Source organism: Xenia sp. Carnegie-2017, unplaced genomic scaffold, assembly GCF_021976095.1.
Source record: "Xenia sp. Carnegie-2017 unplaced genomic scaffold, XeniaSp_v1 HiC_scaffold_23, whole genome shotgun sequence".
In the NCBI taxonomy this organism is placed as follows: domain Eukaryota; kingdom Metazoa; phylum Cnidaria; class Anthozoa; order Malacalcyonacea; family Xeniidae; genus Xenia; species Xenia sp. Carnegie-2017.
In genome coordinates this window covers 20,727,803-20,749,633 of record NW_025813486.1, presented here as the reverse complement: position 1 = coordinate 20,749,633, position 21,831 = coordinate 20,727,803, and the positions used below count along the sequence as shown (strand labels likewise).

The window sequence follows — 21,831 nt, the reverse complement described above, 5'->3', positions numbered from 1 at the left end:
AGAAAATTATCTTTTTTTTTCTCACTTGAATGAACTAGGCTGAAGATAGCAAAATGTATCAATCTTAAAATCTTATGTTTTACATTTGGTTGCTGAAGGACTTCTTTACATTTATTTTCTAGCATCTTCAGGTACTTCACACAAATTTGGTGGAAAATTTATAAAGATTGTGATTCCCTGCGCAACAGTGCCGATTTTGTTGTTGTTTTGTATTCTCTTTTTATGTTATCGTCATAAGAAAAACAAGAAAATGGTATGTCAGCAAATACAATCGACATTTTCCGTTGAAGCAGTCAAAGTCTTTTAAACGGTGCTGGACAGGGGCCGCAGAAACGTGCGGGGTATTGGGGGAAAATGCCCTTCCCCTCTCCCCCTACCCAAACATTTTTTGTACATGAGAAGATAGTGCCTCTTAACAGAAAATAAAAAGCTCCTTTGATTTAAGACTACGTTTACACTACGCCGTAGCGAAAAAGTGATGGCAATATTTAAATGCGTTTACACTGATCTCTTTAAATTCCACTACAGTTTTGCGGGTGTTTAGTTTATACTTAATGTCTCTTGTTGTCAAAATTCGTTAGTTGTTTGTGAAAGATAACGCCATTTCTTATTTGCAAATTGCTACGTGTTTATATCTCTAGCCATAGGTCATAAAAAACCTTTGTAAGAATTATAACGGTGTCATTCATTACGAAAACATAAAAAGATCACCTTTTTCATTATACGCTACAATGCACTACGAATTAAAGACAACTGGTATCTAAAGTGTAGCTAAATATTTAAGGTTAGCAGTTTGCACGACAATGCGTAGTGCTTCGTTTTTGTTCGACCTCGTTTAGAAAATGTGATGGTATCGCTCCGGAAAAGTGACGTTTTCTAAAAATTCCGCTCCGGTGCAGTATGAACTCAACCCGGTTCTGTTACTTTTTTTAAGCCGTTTTCAGACTGACCTGGAGTAGTGAAAACGTAGTCAAAGAATGATGATGTTAAATACTTTGTAACAAATGCCAAGCGATCTTATTGCATCTATAAACGATTATTTAGAAAACATCTTGTCAAGCAATAGACCAACGAAAGCCAGCTTGCATGTTGAACCAAGGTATAGTAACATCCTAATTCCTTCTCATTTTTCAACAAAAAGATGTACATCAGCTATTCAAATAACAATGGTATTATAATGTGAATATAATACCATCTTTTACTCAGACACACAGTCGTGAGGTACAAAGACCTTTACTTTGTGCTTTTGAAACTTGCGTTGAAAACGTTCGTCAAAAGTATTGAGCCCTTAATAACTGAGCTCGAGATCTTTACAGAGAAATATTGCACCGATGTGTTTTTGTACAAAAAGGCAGAGGTCCAATATTTCTCAGTAAAGACCGAGAAAGCGAGGTTATTAATAGGTTTATTATATGGCAATATTTGACCTGAAACGAAGCTTGCTTTTTTTCTCGTTTTTGCTGTTTTGTACGGGTTGACTTTCACTTTTCTAGTTTTTGTCAATCAAAACAGAAATCGTTTCAAATTGTATCGTCTGTATAGTTAAACTGTTTTCCGAATGTTTTTCCTTGGAATCACATTCGTAAATGTTTTTTTTTATTTGTTTTGGGTTTTGCTGTTTGCTTTACGAAGTTTGTTTGCATTTGACTGTAAAATTACGCGTTTTGGACCGTGATCGATTACGGGATAATCATCAACCGGCAAGAATGTTTCTGAGCCAATCTAAACGCGCCATTTTGTCGGAAGTAACGCTTGCCATATCATAGAACATCATAACTGTAACTCTTCATATCCCGAGAGCTTTATAACAATGTTAGTTTTGAAAAATCACAAATCGTGCCACGTATTAAAATAGTATCCATGCAAATTGAAATGCCACTAAAAACGGCAGTTTTTGATATATCTTTCCATAGATCAAAACTCTGAAACCAACTTACGATATGACACAACAAACTTATCTGGCAATGAATTCATACTCGAGTCTCAATCACATCAAAGTTTGAATCAGTTTTATGAAGAACCGAGACGGGAACACGAACATGCTGTGAAAATCAGTTTTGAACCTCGCCCTTCTGGATATGAGGAACCTATATACCAAAATTCTTGTTTCAGTAGTTTAAGAATCAACGAAGATAAAGGTGAACAATATGTATCCATGAAAGGACTTGCAGGCAGTAGGAAGGAGATGAAAAGTAATGATTATCAACCATTGCCGAGAAAAGGTTTTGTGAAAAATGGTGAATGATCAATACGAAATCAGTGATTCCATGATTAAACAAGATGACAATTGGATATTATAAAATAAAACATTTTAAATTTTAAAACAATATTTACTAGAAAGATGCTGATCATCAATAAAGAAAGAATGCACCATTGAATGGTCTTAAAGAATCGACATCGAGAAGGAAAAACTTTCAGATTCAGAACAACAATTTCGTTCATGCAAAACGAATCTCATCATATCTGTTGCTTTTTATTCCCGCATTAGTCCAGGTTTTGTATTAGTTCAGTCAGTAATCTCATTGATTTGATAATTTTGTTGATTAAAATTTTATAGTTCATTTTATATCGTATTTTATTTTATTTTTTTACTCAAGAAAATGTTTTCAAAATGTAAATTTACATGCTTCATCATGTGATTTGTAAGTAGCGCAGGCCTTTTCTACGTTGCCATTACATTCACAATAAATTTTTCTTTCAGTTGTTGAAAGAGTGAATATAATTTTGTTGCTTGTTTTACTTATGACTTATTTATTGTGCGCAAGTTTTATTGCCGTTCATCAAGGAGAGAAGATACATTTTGAAAATGAGAAGAATGAACGAACATATATACCAGATTTGCTAGTTTCTTTTGAAATGCAATGCCGATATGACATCGGCGCGTTCTCTATGTAGTAAGAACACATGCTCGCAAAATATGGGGGCGTGAATTTCATGCACGTACATCCTCGCCATAAATTCGTGAGGTCCGTTTGTCAAAATTCAATAAAAAAATAAGAAAAAACAATGAAATTTGTCTGGTTAAATTTAAAAAAAATATAAACGGTTCTTTCAGTTCTCTGTCACTTCAGTTCACTGTTCTCTGTACACTGTCTTCACTTTTAAAGCGCATGTACCAAGTTAAGCAGGCTTACCTGAGGGTATCTGTCGCATTAAAAAACTCCGCTGAGCTAGGTTCATGGAAGTGTTTTATTGCTTGCATTGCTTACAATCGAATGCTTCCTTCACTTCAGTCATTAAAATTTTATCTAACTTAAAGAAGCGTTTGATTGTGCATCTGTTAAATTCTGTTTTTATAGATGGTTTTATTAAAGCCTGGTTTTTACTGGCGACATAAAGGACAAACAAAGACAAAAGAATATACAGAAGAAGGCAAGGAAGCCACTGAAACAACTCAAACAAGCATCAACATAAGCATAAGCACAGCAACTTGGCAAAAGCAGTATAACAAAAACAAATTGAAAAGAAAATCCTTTTTCTTTTATTTCATCCAATCTCTTGAGAATATGTTTTGCTTTGTGTTATCACTTGTGCTTATGTGCTAGTGAAAACTAGGCTTTAGTGCATTCAGGGATATTAGTTTAAATGTCCTGCAAACCTAGGGATGGAATAATCAATGCATCTTGTACTTTCAATTTTTGATTTTACTGATTTGAATATTTTCAACTATTGATGGTGTTCAAAGCGTATGTTGTTTATTGTCTGCAAGGGAATAAAGAAATTTATTAAGTTATTTAATTAGGAGTTCTGTTATTTAATGGTTGGTGTGAGCATGTGTATGATTTTGCTTTGCAAATACAAATTGTTGTTCAATTATTGTTGACGTTGCTGATGGTTGATCACCGGTTTTAATAAGTTAGTGAGAGAAAGTTGCCGACGCAAGGGAAAGACGATTTCTGTTACCACTCAACGACATAAATTGTGAAGCAAAATGAGCTAAGGGCGAAAGATTTATTTGTGCCTCAATTATTGTCGATCTAACACTAGAACAAGAGGATTTTTGAGTTGGTAAATTTGCCCTTGAAGTATAGTGTGGTTTCAATCGACTTGCCAAAGATACGTTTTATTTGTTCATTATTTTGACATCCCTGTTTTACAGATTCTACGTTTACTCCGTCAGGATCATTTCATTTTCCACGTTTTAACTTCACTAATCGGCTAACCCCATCTGTTTACGGATATTCCACATTTTAGAAATAGCGTTTTTGGTTTCATGATCCTGATGGCATATGATCACAGTTTGACAGAATTTTTGAAAACACTTGCATGGAGGTTATCACTGTCCATCAATGAAATGCTTTATTTTGTTCATTTCCTTCTAGAGTTTACTGGGGAATTTTCTGGTTTGATTGAATATTGAAAAAAAATAGAATTTATTGAAAAAAAAAGCGATAAAGTGTTAGACCAAATTTACGGGGACTTTCACATGTTTTAAAATGCTGATTGTAGAACACAAATCTCCCATGATCAATATGCTACAAAATGACGTCGAACGACATTCACGATGTGACTCACGATGTGATTCAAAATTTCTGAACATCTTGTACTTTTAGCAATCAAAATGCGCTTTTTTATACTTGCTAGCATTTGCTACTGACCTTGTTCTGAAAAAAGTACTAAAAGATGGTTGAGAACCAGGAAGTGTTGCTGCTTACGGAAATCACTTCTTTCGGACTATTGCAGAAGTAACAATTGGAATAGATGAATATCGTGTACTTAAAATGAAGATGATATCTTATGAACGTCACGATGAGGAATATTTCAAAATAATGTTAAAGTAAGTAAGTTGTTTATAAAATTTATAAGTTTTAGTACAACCTTAAATGTCATAGAGACTGCAAAAAATGAATAATAAAGCGAAACACACTTTTCCATAGACAACATGCGGAACTTTAGACGTAGTTGTATATTTCACTTGGAATTTCTTGTATGCGTTGCCATATCCTGATTGATCTTGCATGCTTGCGATATGTCCAAGTGAAAACGGTACAAATGCGGTGGACAAAAATGCAGAAAGGATTGTTATTCTTCAATAGAGCATTAACTTTTCCCTCTTCTCCTGCTAAAACGGATGCCCCGTCTGACCTGAACCCCAACAATTTTCTGGTCAGAGATTTTGTGTTGTTCCATGATTAAGAAAAATATTTACAAGTTTATCCTTTCGCCGTTTTATTCACTTTCATTATTGAGATTGAAAAGCTGGTTTCTTCAGCTGGCTCTCCAAATGTTTATATTGACTGTGATTTGCTGTCACTGTTCATTCTTTTAAATAAGGAGTCTATCGACAGTTTGTTTTTCAAGCGCTTTTTGTGGAGCATTTTGCCTTAAAAACACCTCATAATAAAGTCATTTTGATTTTACTTCCTTGTTTTGCTGACGCGCTTTCCTTTTGCTTGTATGTGCCGCTGTAATAATATATCGCAAAAAATAATGCGAAATATTTTGAAAAAAAATGAAACCACATTTTTGGTTTTGGCATTACAGAGGTAAATAATTTAGGTTTATTTTAACTTGTTTTATTTTTGCCAGTCATCTTTCATAAATGCCGGTTCAAAAGACGGGTGGTCAGGCCTCTGTCTGAGACTTTGATTAGATACCATGAACGAATCTAAATAGTTTCATATGCTCTCCAAATACAGCTTGATATTGAGCTCCCGTAATCTATACTTTTCCGCGCTCAAGCCATTAGCGGCCCAAAAAATCTCTTTAATGGTATAAACAAACAATGTCTTTCCCATTACATCGTAACAGACCGTACGCCGCAAACTTTGCATTAATTTATTGTATATAATTATACTGTTTAAGTGATTTTTGGGCCGCTTATACTCAAACTCAAAGCATTTGGTGAAGCTAGCGCCATTCTTGTTGAATCATCTTTTGTGAAAAACACTCAATTTACTTATTTATTTTCACATCCTAGGCCTATAATATGTTAACTTTTTACTCAACTGGATCCATTGAAAAGATGTATTAACTAATTGCAAAAACGACGCAATAAGCATTTTTCAAAACCATGCGTTCGCAAGCGCAAGAGAAATAGAAAGATAAGATAATTAAATGCAAATATAAGTGCTACATAAAGTCACATGACTGTTACGATAGTGCATGGGCGTACTTATTCTAGTTGACATAAATTATTTCATCATTGTTAACAGATTACAGCACAGTTGCGGAACTATTTTTGCAAACAGCTGGAGGTTATCGCTGTCCAGCAATAAAAAGAGTTCACTGGAGAATTTTGAGCCTGTATTGAATATTTAATAAAGTTATTGATAGAAAGAAGTGAGAAAAAATATAGGAGCCTTGATGATGATGATGATGAACTATATATTGAAAGATGCAAGCACCAGGTTTGAATGTATTTAAAGTTAGCTTCATGGAAAAGAACACTTTATCTTAGAATTTATGTTTTTGTTACTCAATCTCATGATTATTCAATACTTATGAAATCCGATTATTGTGCCTGTGTGTTTGCTGTAATTCGGCGATGTTTTGAAGACTTTAGGTGGTTTACATAACATAACGTCAAATTTTACACCACACTTTGCATGAGTTTGCAATATTACTGACAGTTTGAATTTGGTCCTTTTGGATTAAGAAAGTTATCCTCATGTTTGAAATCTAATCCGTAATTGTACAATAAGTTTGCGAATATTTTGCAAGTTTCATTATTTTAGTTCCTCATATTTTCATTATTCTAGTTTACTGATAACAATATAATTTATAAATATTGTGCATGCATATAAGTAAATTAATATTACTTTGATTAAAACCACATGCGTTATATTGATGCCCTGAAACACCGTCTGAGTAAGTTGATGTTGAAAGCCGAAATGAATTCCTTTTAAAATAGCAGCTATATGAAATTATACTCAAATTGCAGCAATGACACATGTCAACTTCAATTTTCTGGTAAAATTTTTCGTGTTATTATTGTTTATTTGATTTCAATCAAATCTGCTAGTGTTTTAAGTATTTTAATTCGAAAGTACATTTTCTATAATACATTGGTTTTGGTACTATACTATGTTTTATCAGCTATTTTATAGAAATTGTCTCAAATCGTAGCCAGGTTACACGTCAGATATGGTTGTATAAAATTTAAATAGTGTAACCTCTGCACTTTATGTAGTCACTTAAAGCGAACCTCCTACGTAAAAAATCTTTTAAGCAGATATTAACTTATGTTCTGAAAATTGAAGAGGAAATCTTTTAAAAAGCGTCAACTTAAAGAGTTTTCCTAAACAATTGAGAGGTTGGAATATTGTTTTATGCTTGGCAAAGTAACATTTTCTACTTTGAACGTTAGTGATATATTATCAAAGCTGTCTTAGAATGTTTTCTGCTGAAAGTGTGACTGACTTTTATCAAGGCATCTTGTGGCCATGTTGATATTGTCGTCATCAGAAACCTTAAAGTAATAGATAGTTGAGCTATTTTATTAAGTTTTCTTGTTCTTTCATTTTTCAAATTTAATAAAATTATGAAAGTTTTGGGATTAAATTATAAATCAAACACAATGAAACGTGTACGCTGATTGGTCTAGAGCTGTGTTCGGATTAGCCTGTGCAAAGCACATCTGAGCTCAACCAATCAAATCAATCTAAACAACGAATCAGTCAAAGAGATTTTGCAAATCGATCATGAATACATTTTAGACGAAAAATTAAAATGTTTGTCTTTTTTCGCATTATTGTTATTTTATAAAAGAAATAAAAAATGTTTTTCTTGTTTTTCAAACCCTCGACCTTCGGTCTCGGGTTTGCACTGATCTGCTCTTGAGTTCTCCCAAAGGTCTTCTCAGTTTGCATAAGCCTGTGCAAACCCAGTAAACATCTTTTATTTCTTAAATGATGTTAATATACAACGTTTTGGCGCAAGTTTGGTAACGAGCGGATATTTTGAAGCAGTTGTTGTGGCTTTTGCAAGAAAAGTTAAATGTTTTAACCAGACTCTACATTGCATGCATAGAGCAATTGAAACCTTGACTATAAAGTGTTGAAATTGTTAAAAATGATGACGAAATTCTTAACAATACAACGTACATTTTCGTTTTCCATTTCAGCAATTCACTTTCAATGATAAATTTGATAATTTTCCTGTTAGTCAGTACTATGTTGTCACAAGGTATGAAACTTTTAATAAATCTCTACCTTCTCACATAGAAAGCTTGTTTTTGATGATACAAACAAAGAATAGTAGCTTTATATTTTACACTAATAATATTTTTAAAAAGTAGATGTATTTATTTGATGAAAGGTAAGATTAACTTTTTCAAACCATGTAAGCTTTTGTTTTTGCACTCCTTAAATAAAGTTCTTTTTATTCTGTTACTATAAACCAGCTTCTCTGACAAATAAATTTTGTACGACATCTTTGTGTTAGAAAAGATAAAAAAGTTTCCTTAAATAATGCAATTAATTTGCTTACGAAGCAACGTATATATGAGAACATAGGATTTTGATCGTTTGCGTTTATCGTATGTGTTTTTGCCAGTGAAAACAGAAGTTATTGTTAAAGTTTACACGACTGTACATTTGCGCTTACGTAGACAAAGAAAACCAGTTTTAACGAAAACCCTTTTTTATTGAATCAACAAATAACTTGCTTGATTTGTCTTTGCTTGCTCTACAGCGAGTGCTGACTCTGAAATCTGTAACTTTGAACATGGCCTTGGTACGACATTATGTCCATGGCACAATGTTGAGGGAGTTGATGATGACGACTGGACTCTCTCAGATTACCCATATCATTTCAAACGGTCAACGTTTGGTAAGTTGTAAAACATTTTTGGATTGTGTGCAAGGTGACAAAATATCGAGGTTCAAGATATCAAACTGGTTTACTGAACGAATTATCGCTTTGTTGTGTTCTGTGTCAATGTTTACACAAAGTTTGATACTGTGGTGTATGAGAATGTCACATTGCAATAAAATTTAATGTAATATTTACGTTTTGTGCATGGAAACCAAGATAGCTCAGTAAGGCAGGAATTTCTTAAATATAAAATGAATTGGTCATCACCCACTGTACTCATTCACTTGTGGATTGTGAGATGCAGACAGGGTTGAGCCCGCAATTCATATTTAATGACATGAGGCCGGTATTTATAAACATGAGGCCATTCATATTTAATGACATTGATAGTAAAAATTTTCAAACTTGTAAAAGATGTTTATATTTTTTACAACAAAGAAAATTTGTAATCCTCGAAACAATATTTTGTTTCAGTGATTGCACAGCTCAAATCGTATATTTTTTTCTTAAAAGAGATTTTTTAGAACGTTCAGAAAATTTTGCTATCCAGAGAATAGCGCTATTCGGCTATCGTGCAACCGGCCCATGGAGTTTAAGCTCGTGAAGCGATGACAATCATTGGAATGCCAATTTGTTTTGCGTTTCATGTTAAACACCTGATAATACACCATCAATCAAATAGAACGAATGATTTTGCATAGACGTATCATAATTATCGTTTGTCTAAAAAAGTGTTTTTCGTGTCATGTTGCGAGATTGCACAAATCTTGCGTGACTGACACAAAGTCCTTGAACCAATCAAAATCCATCTTGGATTGTTTCACGCGCGAGTTCCACTAATGAAAAGTAAAATGACACGTGATTGATATTAAACAATCAGACGGAGGTCTCAATGTTATCTCTGAAGCGAAGCTAAGGCGGATAATATTGACTGAGGTCCGAATAATTCTAGATATCAATCGAAAGCCAAATACAATAAATTGTTTTATCATACAATTATAAATACAAAAGCTTTCAAACTATTTTTTACGGAAGCCGCAAAGTTTTCCGTGCTTCGACTTTTAAGAATTTTTGCAGTTTGCTTTCGGCTTTTTCCCGTAAACATTCGATAAAAAATTTCCTAACTGACAAACCTTATAGTGTTTTTTTATGTCTTTGTTCTCAATAATTGGTGCGAAAAAATTGAAACGCTTGCAAATATTGAGGAAGATTCCGCCATTATACTTTTTTATTTACAATTTTCACATAAGCAATTACGTCACCTATAGATAATTTAATTTTAACATTTTGTGGCAAATCTTGAGAATTATATATATGTAGGCTCTTTGCCAATCACAATCGATGTTGCATCAATATTTTATAGTCAAATATATTGTTGTCCCAACTATTGTAATGCGCAAATTCAAACACTGCTCTCGAGTATCCCAAAACATCTACTTTACTCGTTCGTGTGTTGTCATCTATATTTTGTTCGCCTATATCATCTTACTTTACTATTTAGTCTTGAAAGTTGACGAATCGGATTTTTAAAACCTTTCCATCTGGCAATAATTTCTTTGCTTTCTAAAATTTGATGTTATGAATAATTTCCACCGCCTAAAATCTGTTAAAAATTTATTTTAAACATATTAAGAACTTTAAAAACAAGTTGTTTTTTGAAATATGTACATTAAACTTAGTAAGCCACTATTTATTTAAATTCCTTAATCAATAACAGAAAATTTGGTGTGATGCGTTCATTGCCCAAAGGCTTTCAAAAGTGTAAAAAGGCAGATTTGAAATGATTGATCAGCCAAGTCTGCATAAATTATTTATCAAAAATTAATTATTCTGTACTTCTCACATGCCTACCTACACATGGTCTACACATACAGATTTCTTTTTGTGTTATATTTAAAACAATGATTTAGCAACAAATGTTAATATTACTGTTAATATTACTTGTACAGCTTACATACATCATACATTTCTAATATATTATAGGACGAAACCTTTATTCTAGAGGACAATACTATTCGCAAGGAAAGGCTTGGTTGGTGGGAAATTATCGCAACAACTCTGTTACGTGCTTTTCATTTTCGTATTACCTGCAATATAAATTATCAGTGTATTGGACATTGAATATCTATCAAGAATATTTTTATAATCGATATATGCTGTTACTGTGGTCATTAAATGATGATAAAGAAAGCGAGTCGTACAAGTGGAAAAAAGGCCAAGTCACAGTTGATTTTACCATGGGTCTATCTAGGGTTGGTAAATTAGACATATTATACGCAACTAAATTAAACTTTGTCAACTTGGGATACATAGTTCATTTATTTTTACTTTAACAGTTGATCATTGAAAGCGATCATAGAAGAGGTGCTACTCTTGCCAACCTTACTTTTTATTCCAAACGCTGTGACACCATACCAAAGGTCGCCACTCCTAGTAGTGCTTTAGGTAAATACTTGTTTCTACTTCTGGGATCAAGAATTGTTTTCTAGTGTTTTATTTTTTGTCTCTGGAAAATTTATAACCCATCATTACTTTTATCTGTTTATATTACATAAATTAACGGAAAGAATACTAAATTATTCAACTGTCCGCTGTCAATTGTCAATCAATGTTCAATCAACGTTTATCTTCAATAATTTTTTACAGATTGCTCCATTGGCTCATTTTTTTCGCTTCAACTTAATAAATGCGAAAAATGTCCCACCTCTACATATCAACCATACGCAAATCAAACTCGTTGTCTTACCTGTAATGATGGAAAAGGTACCATCAATGTTGGTGCAGTAAGTGAACAAGAATGTATTAAAGGTAAATTTTGAATAGAGTCTGCTTTAACGAAATAGAGGCGGTATGTCTCGTGCACATGACACCAAACATGTTTTTTTGCCTCTATTACAACATGTGTTGGCAAGTTCTTTGAGCGATGCCTTCCCAACAACAAAAAAAAGGAAAAAAACAAAAATTACTAAGTGGCAAAGAGTCCCAAGATACACAGCTAACGCTGTAAAAAGTAAAAAGAAAAGAAAGAAACTGTGTCGTTGTTGATGACATGATGTTGCTACCCAAGCCGGACATATGTTTGGCTTCCATTCAAAAAGGACTTAAATATATTTTTGGCCTCACGAGCTATATTTCATTTTGAAATAACAATTCTTAATTCGGAAGAGTTGTTCAATGCTACGTTGAATTGGAAAAGTTTTAATGGACTTAATATATGCAAATATGCGTTTTGCATATTTAGCTCTGACATCTGCGCTGCTGCTCGACAAATGGAGAAATGGTCTGACAGTTATTGTGTGATTTGACAGAACAGTGAGCACTGAGCACAATTTTAAATCTCCTATATGTTTGATGTAGGAAATATCAAATGTATAATTTTATTTGAACTATGTTCATTAATCTACTTTGTTTGTGGCCATTTGATTGACAGGCTAACCACACGTGCGTAATGCGAACCTACTTTTCTGCTCTTTCAACAATTGTTATGCTTGTTCAAATATCGATTCTTTTGACTCATTTCAGTAGAAAGCTGCGATTTTCAAAAGGGAATGGGAACGAATGTATGCCCATGGCACAACGTCTACTGGGATGATGTCATTAACTGGAAACTTACCCCACCATACTTAGACTTTTTGGGTTATGATGCTACAGGCTCCAGTATTGGTGAGTTGGCTGTGATTTATAGTAAAGAAGTGTTAAATGTAGAAGTACATAAATTGTAACGGACAAAATGATGGAGAATATTTAGTAAAGTTTTGACTTCAAAATAAATTGCAAATTGGGTTTTAAAGGCTTGTCATCAACAAATAAATTTTCTTGTTTATCAAGTCTAATGACATGAATATTTTCATCTCAGTCATTTTAAATCCATATTAAATATAAATCAGTCATATCAAAAAACTAGATAAATTTATTTTCAGCTGTATAAAAGACAAAGTAAGGTGGGGGTTTTACATTACGGTCTTTTTCGTATTTTCGTTGATTATGTTTATCAAACCACGATAAATTTTCCCGGGAAATACTGTATGGCTGAATTGCTGAAATAACGAACATAAAGTCAGTAAAACCTAAACTAAACAGTATAAATCTCTTTACGAGAGTTATTGTTATGGTTGATCGAGCAATGTCATGTATAAGTGTCTACATAATTTTACATTTCTTCATGTGTTGTAGGACGATATCTTTATTCTTCATGTATATAGTACACATATATCTTACATTTCTTCATGTGTTGTAGGACGATATGTTTCTGCTGATATAAGATACATTTCACCCGGCAAAACTTGGTTGGTGGGAAATTATCGCAGGGACTCTCTCGTTTGTTTTTCATTTTCGTATTACATGTATCGCACTTATTCTGGGATATTAAATATCTACCAAGAATATTTTCACAATGGATACAGTCCTTTACTGTGGTCATTAAGTGGTGATCAAGGAAACAAGTGGAATAAAGGCCAAGTCACAGTTAATTTTACCATGGGTCTATCTAGGGTACGTAAATTAGACACATTTATACGACTTTGTGAAGATTTGTGACGAGTAACTTACTTTTTATTTATAGTTGGTCATTGAAGATGTTCTAGAATCATCATATTTTAGGGTCAAGGCTCTTGACAATCTTGCTTTTACTCCTGGAAGCTGTGAAAAAATACCTGAGGTGGCGTTTCGTCCTATTGCTTTTGGTAAGTAAATTTATTTTCTTGGAATGTGAAGTGTTTTGATTCGCCCTCTTGTTGGTTCTATGTTCTTGGAAATTTTCGTATTTTCATTTGTGTCATAGTTAACTTGCATAATATGAGATAAGAAACATTGAATACAATAAGTGAATAAACTGTTAACAACATTCATAAAAAATTCTAAATTCTGATTGGTCGAGAGTAGTGTAATTTTTTGTAAGAACAGTGCCAAAAAAGAATACAGCGCAAATTTCCGTATGATGAGGGTCCTCCTGTGATTGGTTAGTCAAACAAAGAAGCAATTATGACAGCCAATGAAAATAAAATGTTTCTAAGGCGGGAAAGTTAGACGATTGTAACGAAAAGCAATAACAATGGCTGGCGTAAGTGTAAAGTGGATTTTCATTGGTAACCGGGTGAACAGTTTTGCAATTGCGAAACACTTCAAAAAATACAAGCAGTGCCCAAAGCACCTTCTTTAATCTACGTGCCAAAGATTTGTGATGCTGTGATAAAAATTTCTGACGAAATGGAAAAACACGAGCGGGTTGATTAAATAACGTGCCGTTTGAATAGTTCGTACGCCGGAGTGATTAAAAATAATCAGATAAGACAATTTTATTATGTATATTATCAACAAGTAGTAACATAGTTTCTTGTTCAATTTGGAAAACATGCATTTGTGAAGAAATTGTCAACCATTGTGTTATTTTCAATTATCGTTTTCATAGATTGTTCCGTTGGTTCATTCTTTTCGTTTGAAAGTATGAAGTGTGAAAAATGTCCCATATATACATATCAACCATACACAAATCAAACTCGTTGTCTTGCCTGTAATGATGGTAAAGGTACCATCAATGTTGGTGCAATTAGTGAACGAGAATGTATAAAAGGTAAATTTTAACATTATGAGTTACATTTCAGTGCTGAAAAATCAAAATGTTATAAATATATATGTATAAAATAAAATAGACTAGGTTTCTGCTGTTGCTACTCGGAGTTTCGCGCAATAGGGCGATCTTCAGGCAATTGACAGATCATTTAATGTTCAATGTATTTACATTGGGTTATGAAGTGTATATTTATTGCTATCACGTCAGTGAAGTTTGGTTTGATAAATTTCTCCACGCGTGACGAGCGTCATATTAAGATTTTTTTCCGTCTTATCGTAGGCTTTAGTTATTATTTCCAAAACAAGATGGTTTCTTCTTTGACAGAAATATTTGGGAAATCACATTGTAGAAACAAATTACTTGCAAACGTGAGAGTTCTTTTGATTTTTGATCAATCCAAAATATAAATCCACGTTCAAATGGCTTAACCGACGTTTACAGTTTTCTTTATTCCAATATGTTGTTTGTGTTTTTCGGAAGACATACTTCTCAAATGCGTAATTTTATACTTAGATCATTTGTCAGACATATGTTTCAATAGCTTAAAACATTACAAAACAGTTTGATCTTTCGACTATTTTGCAAAACCACAGATTCGACCAAGAATATGAAAACGCCTGCAACTGCAGGCTAACACCCCCAAACAGCGGGAGGTTGATAGGATTTTTTTTGATGTGTTTGTGCCAACTATGATCAACAAAAAGTATCTATGTTAAACCCTCACTCAATCCTTAAATATTTATATTGAGTTACCATTACGTCGTGATGACAAATTCTGAGTAAAAATGTGTAAATGACACTATGAATAACGAATTTTCATCTCATCTTGTGATATAAAATATTGTAAAATGAATAAAAATGAACGATTGCTGAAATCCGTAAAATATACATGTAGAAAATGGTAATAATAAAAGTCTAATTGTCATGGTAAGTCGTGGATTGCAAGAATGTCGAAGCAAACATTTTACAGCACTGTGAGTACATTTAGTACTTGTACAAAAAATGTTGAAGTGTCTGTCTGGCATTGTGTGCATTGGAAATACACGCTGCAATTTAGTCTTTAACTTAGATTTATACAATGTAAGGTAGACCTTAAATCTATGTGCTACAATTATACTCTTTATAAGCTATAAATAAATAGTTTGGACTTTCTTTGGCATGGACATCCATGTTCAGAGTTGTTTTATCTAATATTGCGCACATTTTCAAACTGTATTTGCGTTTTAGGGGAAATTACCCCAGAACCCCAGAAATTTTCCGAAAAACCAGATCTAGCGAAAAAAACCCCAGGGCTGGCAACGCTGTTACGAAACTTACTCAAAATTCTAGCAAAATTTTAAAAATACACAAGACGAACTTCAATATTTGTATGTAGTCGTTACATTGTTGTTATTTGCTGCCAAATGCTGTAGAGAAAGCAATATCTAAAGTATTTTATCGTACTACTGAACAACTAAGTACAGTAGCATTTATGCAAATATTCATTTAACTTTTTAAAATTAATAGTTATTATTCAATTTAATGAGAGTAAGAGGAAATGGTTCCATGGGAAAATTGTGAAACAGCTTTTAACAGAAATAATCACAATCAAATATATCAGCTTATTCTGATATGACAAATCATATTTGTAGAAAGACACATAGTTAGTCTTTAAAATGAAACGTGTTGCTGTTTGAGTCAAACTTAATAAACATAGGACAATGCAGTTAAAACAAAGTACGATTCAAATAGGTTTACCGAGGAAAGTTGGGACTAAACGAATTTCTCATTTGCTATAGAATATATAGTTTAGTTACTTTACTTGTGCATCAACGGGACAACGGAACATCAACACATAAAGGAGCGCAGATACATGTACCCAATTCTATCTATTTTTGTCTCGTTATTGCCACCGTAATGCAATGGTGACTCTTGTACTTGGGACACAGGTTGTACGGTTACACATTGTTTGAAATGATTTCTATATAGAGTCAACTAGAGTGCTCAATCCTTTAACGGTGAGCTTTACATATAGATATAGAAAGTTATTTCCATATCGCCAACGTAAAAAGTTGTAAATACCTTGTTTGTATGACTAGAATTGATAATATACTGATATGTTATATGCCTATATTGTAAAAATCCGTATTTCTTTCTCGTCTTTCCACGCTCCATTCTGGTACGATAAAAATGAAGACACTATATGTTGTTGATTTTCTTTAACAATTATTAAATATCAAAAATATTCGCGTTGATTTCAACCATGCTTATCTATACATAACACGTCCAGGAAAAACTTTCGACAAATTTCTGAAACAGCAATAATAAACTGAAACCAAGACCAAATGTAGTATAATTTCAAATATATCGCAATTAAATTGCATTGTAAAATTTGTATAAATGTTAAAACAGTTGATAAAGTAAACTTATATAATCATCATACTCGTAAAAGTTACAAAGCGAGTCTACTTAGATTCCATAAAAAGCATTTTTAACATTCATAATCAACATTTTGACATATTGTTTATTGTAAAATTATCATCATTATTGCTTATTTAAGTTAAGAACTTGGTAGATTTTAAAGGCTCTATATTTATTTTAAGTAGAAGTTTCCCAACTCTTGCTGAAAAAGCTCGATGGTATTAGCTACTCGAGCTGAAGCGAGAGTCTTCAATTCAGTTTATTAATTCTTTCTCGCGCGCGATTCTTAGTCTCCGACGCGGGCACTTTCTATTATTTGCTAATCAAAAGAAATTGTGGCTGCATCATCTTATTGGCGTTTAAGAAAAGTTCGGAAATGGGTTTGTAAGCAAATTAAAAGGAAATTTACAGACTTAATTAATGAAGTGATGTTCACAATATACGCAGAAAAGGTGAAATAGTCAACAGATGTACCAGTTATGTATATGTTGCCACAGTGGCGGATTTAGAGTACCTCAAAAAAGATTACTGCCGCACATTTTGGCGTATATTTACTTTTCTAAACACCTTAGACGACAATTTATTGGCTAAACTTTTTTCTTTAGAAATTAAAAATTAATAGTTTTTTCCTCAATGTAATTTGAATTTAAAATTGAGGAGCTATAATTTATTTCGAGGTTCACTGGATCCGCTATTGTATGTTGACTTAAACACACAACCAGCTAGCATTACCTACTTATATATAGTGCAATCAAGGCAAAACATGCCCCTTGTGTAACGGTCATGTAGATGTGTCTGGTTTACATGCAAGTTAAAAGTAATCAGCCAGAGTAGCAATGAACTTGTGTGCTATTTTTGCAGCCTTTATAGCTTTTTTATTGCTGAAAAAATATATCCTTAGCTTTTACATAGAACCTCGTCTCCTTAAAGCACTAGTAAGAGCACTCTTTAGCTCGAGTAAACGCTTAGCCAGTGTCTTGTTGGAAGAGATTCTTGATTAATTTAGCGGACATTTATTAAAGATATCTGTGTGTCCACAACCATGACCATAACTAGAACGTCATTGGGGGGGATGTGAGTATTTATATATTCAGCTTTGCCCGACTAATTTTTTTTGTTAACGATTTTATTTTTAAAAGAAATCGTCGGGCAGAGCTAAATGTATGATTATTGACCCCCCCCCCCAATTAGCGCTCTAGTTCCGGCCCTGTCCTCGACTTCGAGAACTAGAAATCCTTCAGCACAATTTCGAAGTTTTCTGCCGAATTCATTTATTTTAAAAATTAAAATCGTTCAATGCTCCACAGCTATGTTCCATCTGCTGTGGAACATAGCATTCGTTAAAACCCCGTTGTCTTGTGTTGTGTATTTTTCTTTTATACAAATGCATTTCAGACTTTGTCTTTATATTATAACTATAATAAGGCTGTTCAAATTTCGATTTCTTTTTATTCAGTCGAAAGCTGTGATTTTCAAAAGGGATTGGAAACGACTGATTGTCCATGGCGCAACGAGAGAGTTGATGATCACTTTGACTGGAAATTAAGTACATCAAACTTATATTATTGGCAACCACCACGTTATGATGCTCTAGGGTTGAGTATTGGTAAGATGGCAGTGTTTATAGTGAATAAGTGTTGCATGTATAACTGCTTAAAGTGCAAAAAGTAAAATGATGAAGAACATTTTTGATTTTTTCTACAAATGAAAATTCAGATTTACTTTTTAATGAAATCTAACGTCATAAATATTTTGCTGCGTCTAAACTAGATACTTTATTAAAATTGAAATCAGATGTATTTTGGTACCACGCTACGATACCACACGTTCCGGTGTTGGTAAGATGGCAATGTTTTAAATTGAATCTGAAACTTCTTGAATCAAGGCTTAAATAATAACAGGCAAAATGATGGAGAAAATTTAGTAAGATTTTGTCTTCAAAGATAACAAATTTGGTGGGGTAGAGAAATTCATCAAACAACAAAGATAAACAAAAACTTAAACTTAACATGTGTTGTAGGACGATATCTTTATTCTTTATATATACCGTCTACATATATCTTTCATTTCTTCATGTGTTGTAGGACAATATTTTTTTCTTTATATATCCCGTCTACATATAATTTACATTTCTTTATGTGTTTTATGGCGGTATATTTATTCTTTATATATATAGTCTACATATATCTTACATTGCATTATGTGTTGTAGGACAATATCTTTATTCTTTACATATAGTCTACATATATCTTACATTTTTTATGTGTTGTAGGGCGGTATATTTATTCTTTATATATATAGTCTACATATATCTTACACTTCTCCATGTGTTGTAGGACGGTATTTTTATTCTTTATATATAGTCTAAATATATCTTACATTTCTTTATGTGTTGTAGGACAATATTTTTTCTTCATATATATAGTCTACATATATCTTACATTTTTTATGTGTTGTAGGGCGGTATATTTATTCTTTATATATATAGTCTACATATATCTTACATTTCCTCATGTGTTGTAGGACAATATTTTTTTCTTTATATATATAGTCTACATATATCTTACATTTTTTATGTGTTGTAGGGCGGTATATTTACTCTTTATATATATAGTCTACATATATCTTACATTTCCTTATTTGTTGTAGGACAAAATATTTTTCTTTATATGTATAGTCTACATATATCTTACATTTCTTCATGTGTTGTAGGACGATATCTTTATTCTTTATATATACAGTCCACATATTTCTTACATTTCCTCATGTGTTGTAGGACGATATCTTTATTCTTTATATATATAGTCCACATATATCTTACATTTCTTTATGTGTTGCAGGACGATATCTTTATTCTTTACATATATAGTCTATATATATCTTACATTTCTTTTTGTGTTGTAGGACAATATCTTTATTCTTTGTATATATAGTCTACATATATCTTACATTTCTTTATGTGTTGTAGGATGATATCTTTATTCTTTATATATACCATCTAAATATATCTTTCATTTCTTCATGTGTTGTAGGATGATATTTTTATTCTTTATATATACCATCTAAATATATCTTTCATTTCTTCATGTGTTGTAGGATGATATCTTTGTTCTTTAAATATATATAGTCTACATATATCTTACATTTCTTTATGTGTTGTAGGACGATATTTTATTCCTTATATATATAGTCTACATATATCTTACATTTCTTCATGTGTTGTAGGACGATATCTTTATTCTTTATATATACAGTCCACATATTTCTTACATTTCCTCATGTGTTGTAGGACAATATCTTTATTCTTTATATATATAGTCCACATATATCTTACATTTCTTTATGTGTTGCAGGACGATATCTTTATTCTTTATATATATAGTCCACATATATCTTACATTTCTTTATGTGTTGTAGGACGATATCTTTATTCTTTATATATATAGTCCACATATATCTTACATTTCTTTATGTGTTGCAGGACGATATCTTTATTCTTTATATATATAGTCTATATATATCTTACATTTCTTCATGTGTTGTAGGACGATATCTTTATTCTTTATGTATACAGTCCACATATTTCTTACATTTCCTCATGTGTTGTAGGACGATACTTTTATTCTTTATATATATAGTCTACATATATCTTACATTTCTTCATGTGTTGTAGGACAATATTTTTATTCTTTATACATATAGTCTACATATATCTTACATTTCTTTATGTGTTGTAGGACGATATCTTCATTCTTTATATATACCGTCTACATACATCTTTCGTTTCTTCATGTGTTGTAGGACGATATCTTTATTTTTTATATATATAGTCTACATGTATCTTACATTTCTTTATGTGTTGTAGGACGATATCTCTATATACCGTCTACATATATCTTTCATTTCTTCATGTGTTGTAGGACGATATCTTTATTTTTTATATATATAGTCTACATGTATCTTACATTTCTTTATGTGTTGTAGGACAATATCTCTATTCTTTATATATATAGTCTACATATATCTTACATTTCTTTATGTGTTTGCAGGACGATAACTTTAATCTTTATGTATATAATCTACATATATCTTACAATTCCCCATGTGTTGTAGAACGATATCTTTATTCTTTATCTATATAGTCTACATTACTACATATATTTTACATTTTCTCATGTTTTGTAGGACAATATCTTTATTCTATATATTATGACTCTTTATCACGTAAAGCGTGGTTGCTGGGAAATTATCGTAACGACTCTCTTATGTGCTTTTCATTCTCGTATTTCATGCATCGGTTTTCACAAATTGTTACTTCTGCGACATTGAATATCTATCAAGACCATTTTTATAATGGATATAATCTTTTACTGTGGTCATTAATAAGTAGTGATAAAGGAAGGAAATGGAAAAAAGGACAAGTCACAGTTGATTTTACCATGGGTCTATCTCGGGTTGGTAAATTAGACTTATTGATAAAACTAATAGTTAAACTTTGTCAAACTTGTGATGCCAAATTTACTTATTTTTATTTAATAGTTGATCATTGAAAGCGTGACAGATGAAAAAAGTGTTACAGCTCTTGATAATCTTGCTTTTGCTCCAGGAAGCTGTGACACAATACCAAAGATGGCCATTCCTAGCAATGCTTATGGTAAGTATTTGTTTTGTAATAGTATGAAGTGTTTTTCTTGGTCACTTTTGTTGTTTTATATGTTTGTAAATGTAGATCATCCAGGTTGGTATAGTCCTGAGAAGGACTGTGTTTGTTGTTGTTGACTGACATTTCGACAACCTTAGCGTTAGTCATCTTCAGATTCAAGTCTTGACTCATAAATTGACTTTGATATTTTTTATTCATGCATACACTTCAGTTGTCCTTTACTTACGATTTTGGATTTTGGATTTAGGATTTCGCTGCCATATAAAGGCCAAGATTCCCCAAGCACTAAAGAAATCAAAACTAGAAGTCCTTCGGCAACAACAATTTTAGAAGCATCAATCGGCTTACCATACGCCATATTGACATAAGTCGCACCACATACTAGCATAAATTGACTTTGATATTTTACATTCATGCATACACTTCAATTGTCCTTTACTTA

At 32.3% G+C, this 21,831-nt stretch overlaps 2 protein-coding genes across 2 annotated transcripts in view; both read left to right on the top strand.

Annotated features, from left to right (window-relative positions):
- The window catches only part of LOC124448550, a 325,208-nt gene that overhangs the window by 38,271 nt on the left and 265,106 nt on the right, over window positions 1-21,831 (top strand). The window lies entirely within an intron of this gene.
- Window positions 6,151-19,166, top strand: LOC124448553 (MAM and LDL-receptor class A domain-containing protein 1-like). The gene is made up of 11 exons (XM_046999533.1): window positions 6,151-6,350; window positions 8,066-8,127; window positions 8,635-8,772; window positions 10,741-11,009; window positions 11,094-11,202; window positions 11,404-11,565; window positions 12,280-12,420; window positions 12,995-13,248; window positions 13,319-13,439; window positions 14,165-14,326; window positions 18,183-19,166. Exons 1-11 carry the CDS (start codon window positions 6,307-6,309, stop codon window positions 18,395-18,397), a joined length of 1,677 nt encoding a protein of 558 aa, XP_046855489.1. The 5' UTR covers window positions 6,151-6,306; the 3' UTR covers window positions 18,398-19,166.

Bases quoted from the DNA above. Each gene is read 5' to 3' on its own strand.
- LOC124448553 (XM_046999533.1), top strand. From the start codon at position 6,307: ATGATGATGATGATGAACTATATATTGAAAGATGCAAGCACCAG. The intron at 11,566-12,279 runs GTAAATTTTGAA...GACTCATTTCAG, and splicing joins TGAACAAGAATGTATTAAAG to TAGAAAGCTGCGATTTTCAA. The intron at 14,327-18,182 runs GTAAATTTTAAC...CTTTTTATTCAG, and splicing joins TGAACGAGAATGTATAAAAG to TCGAAAGCTGTGATTTTCAA.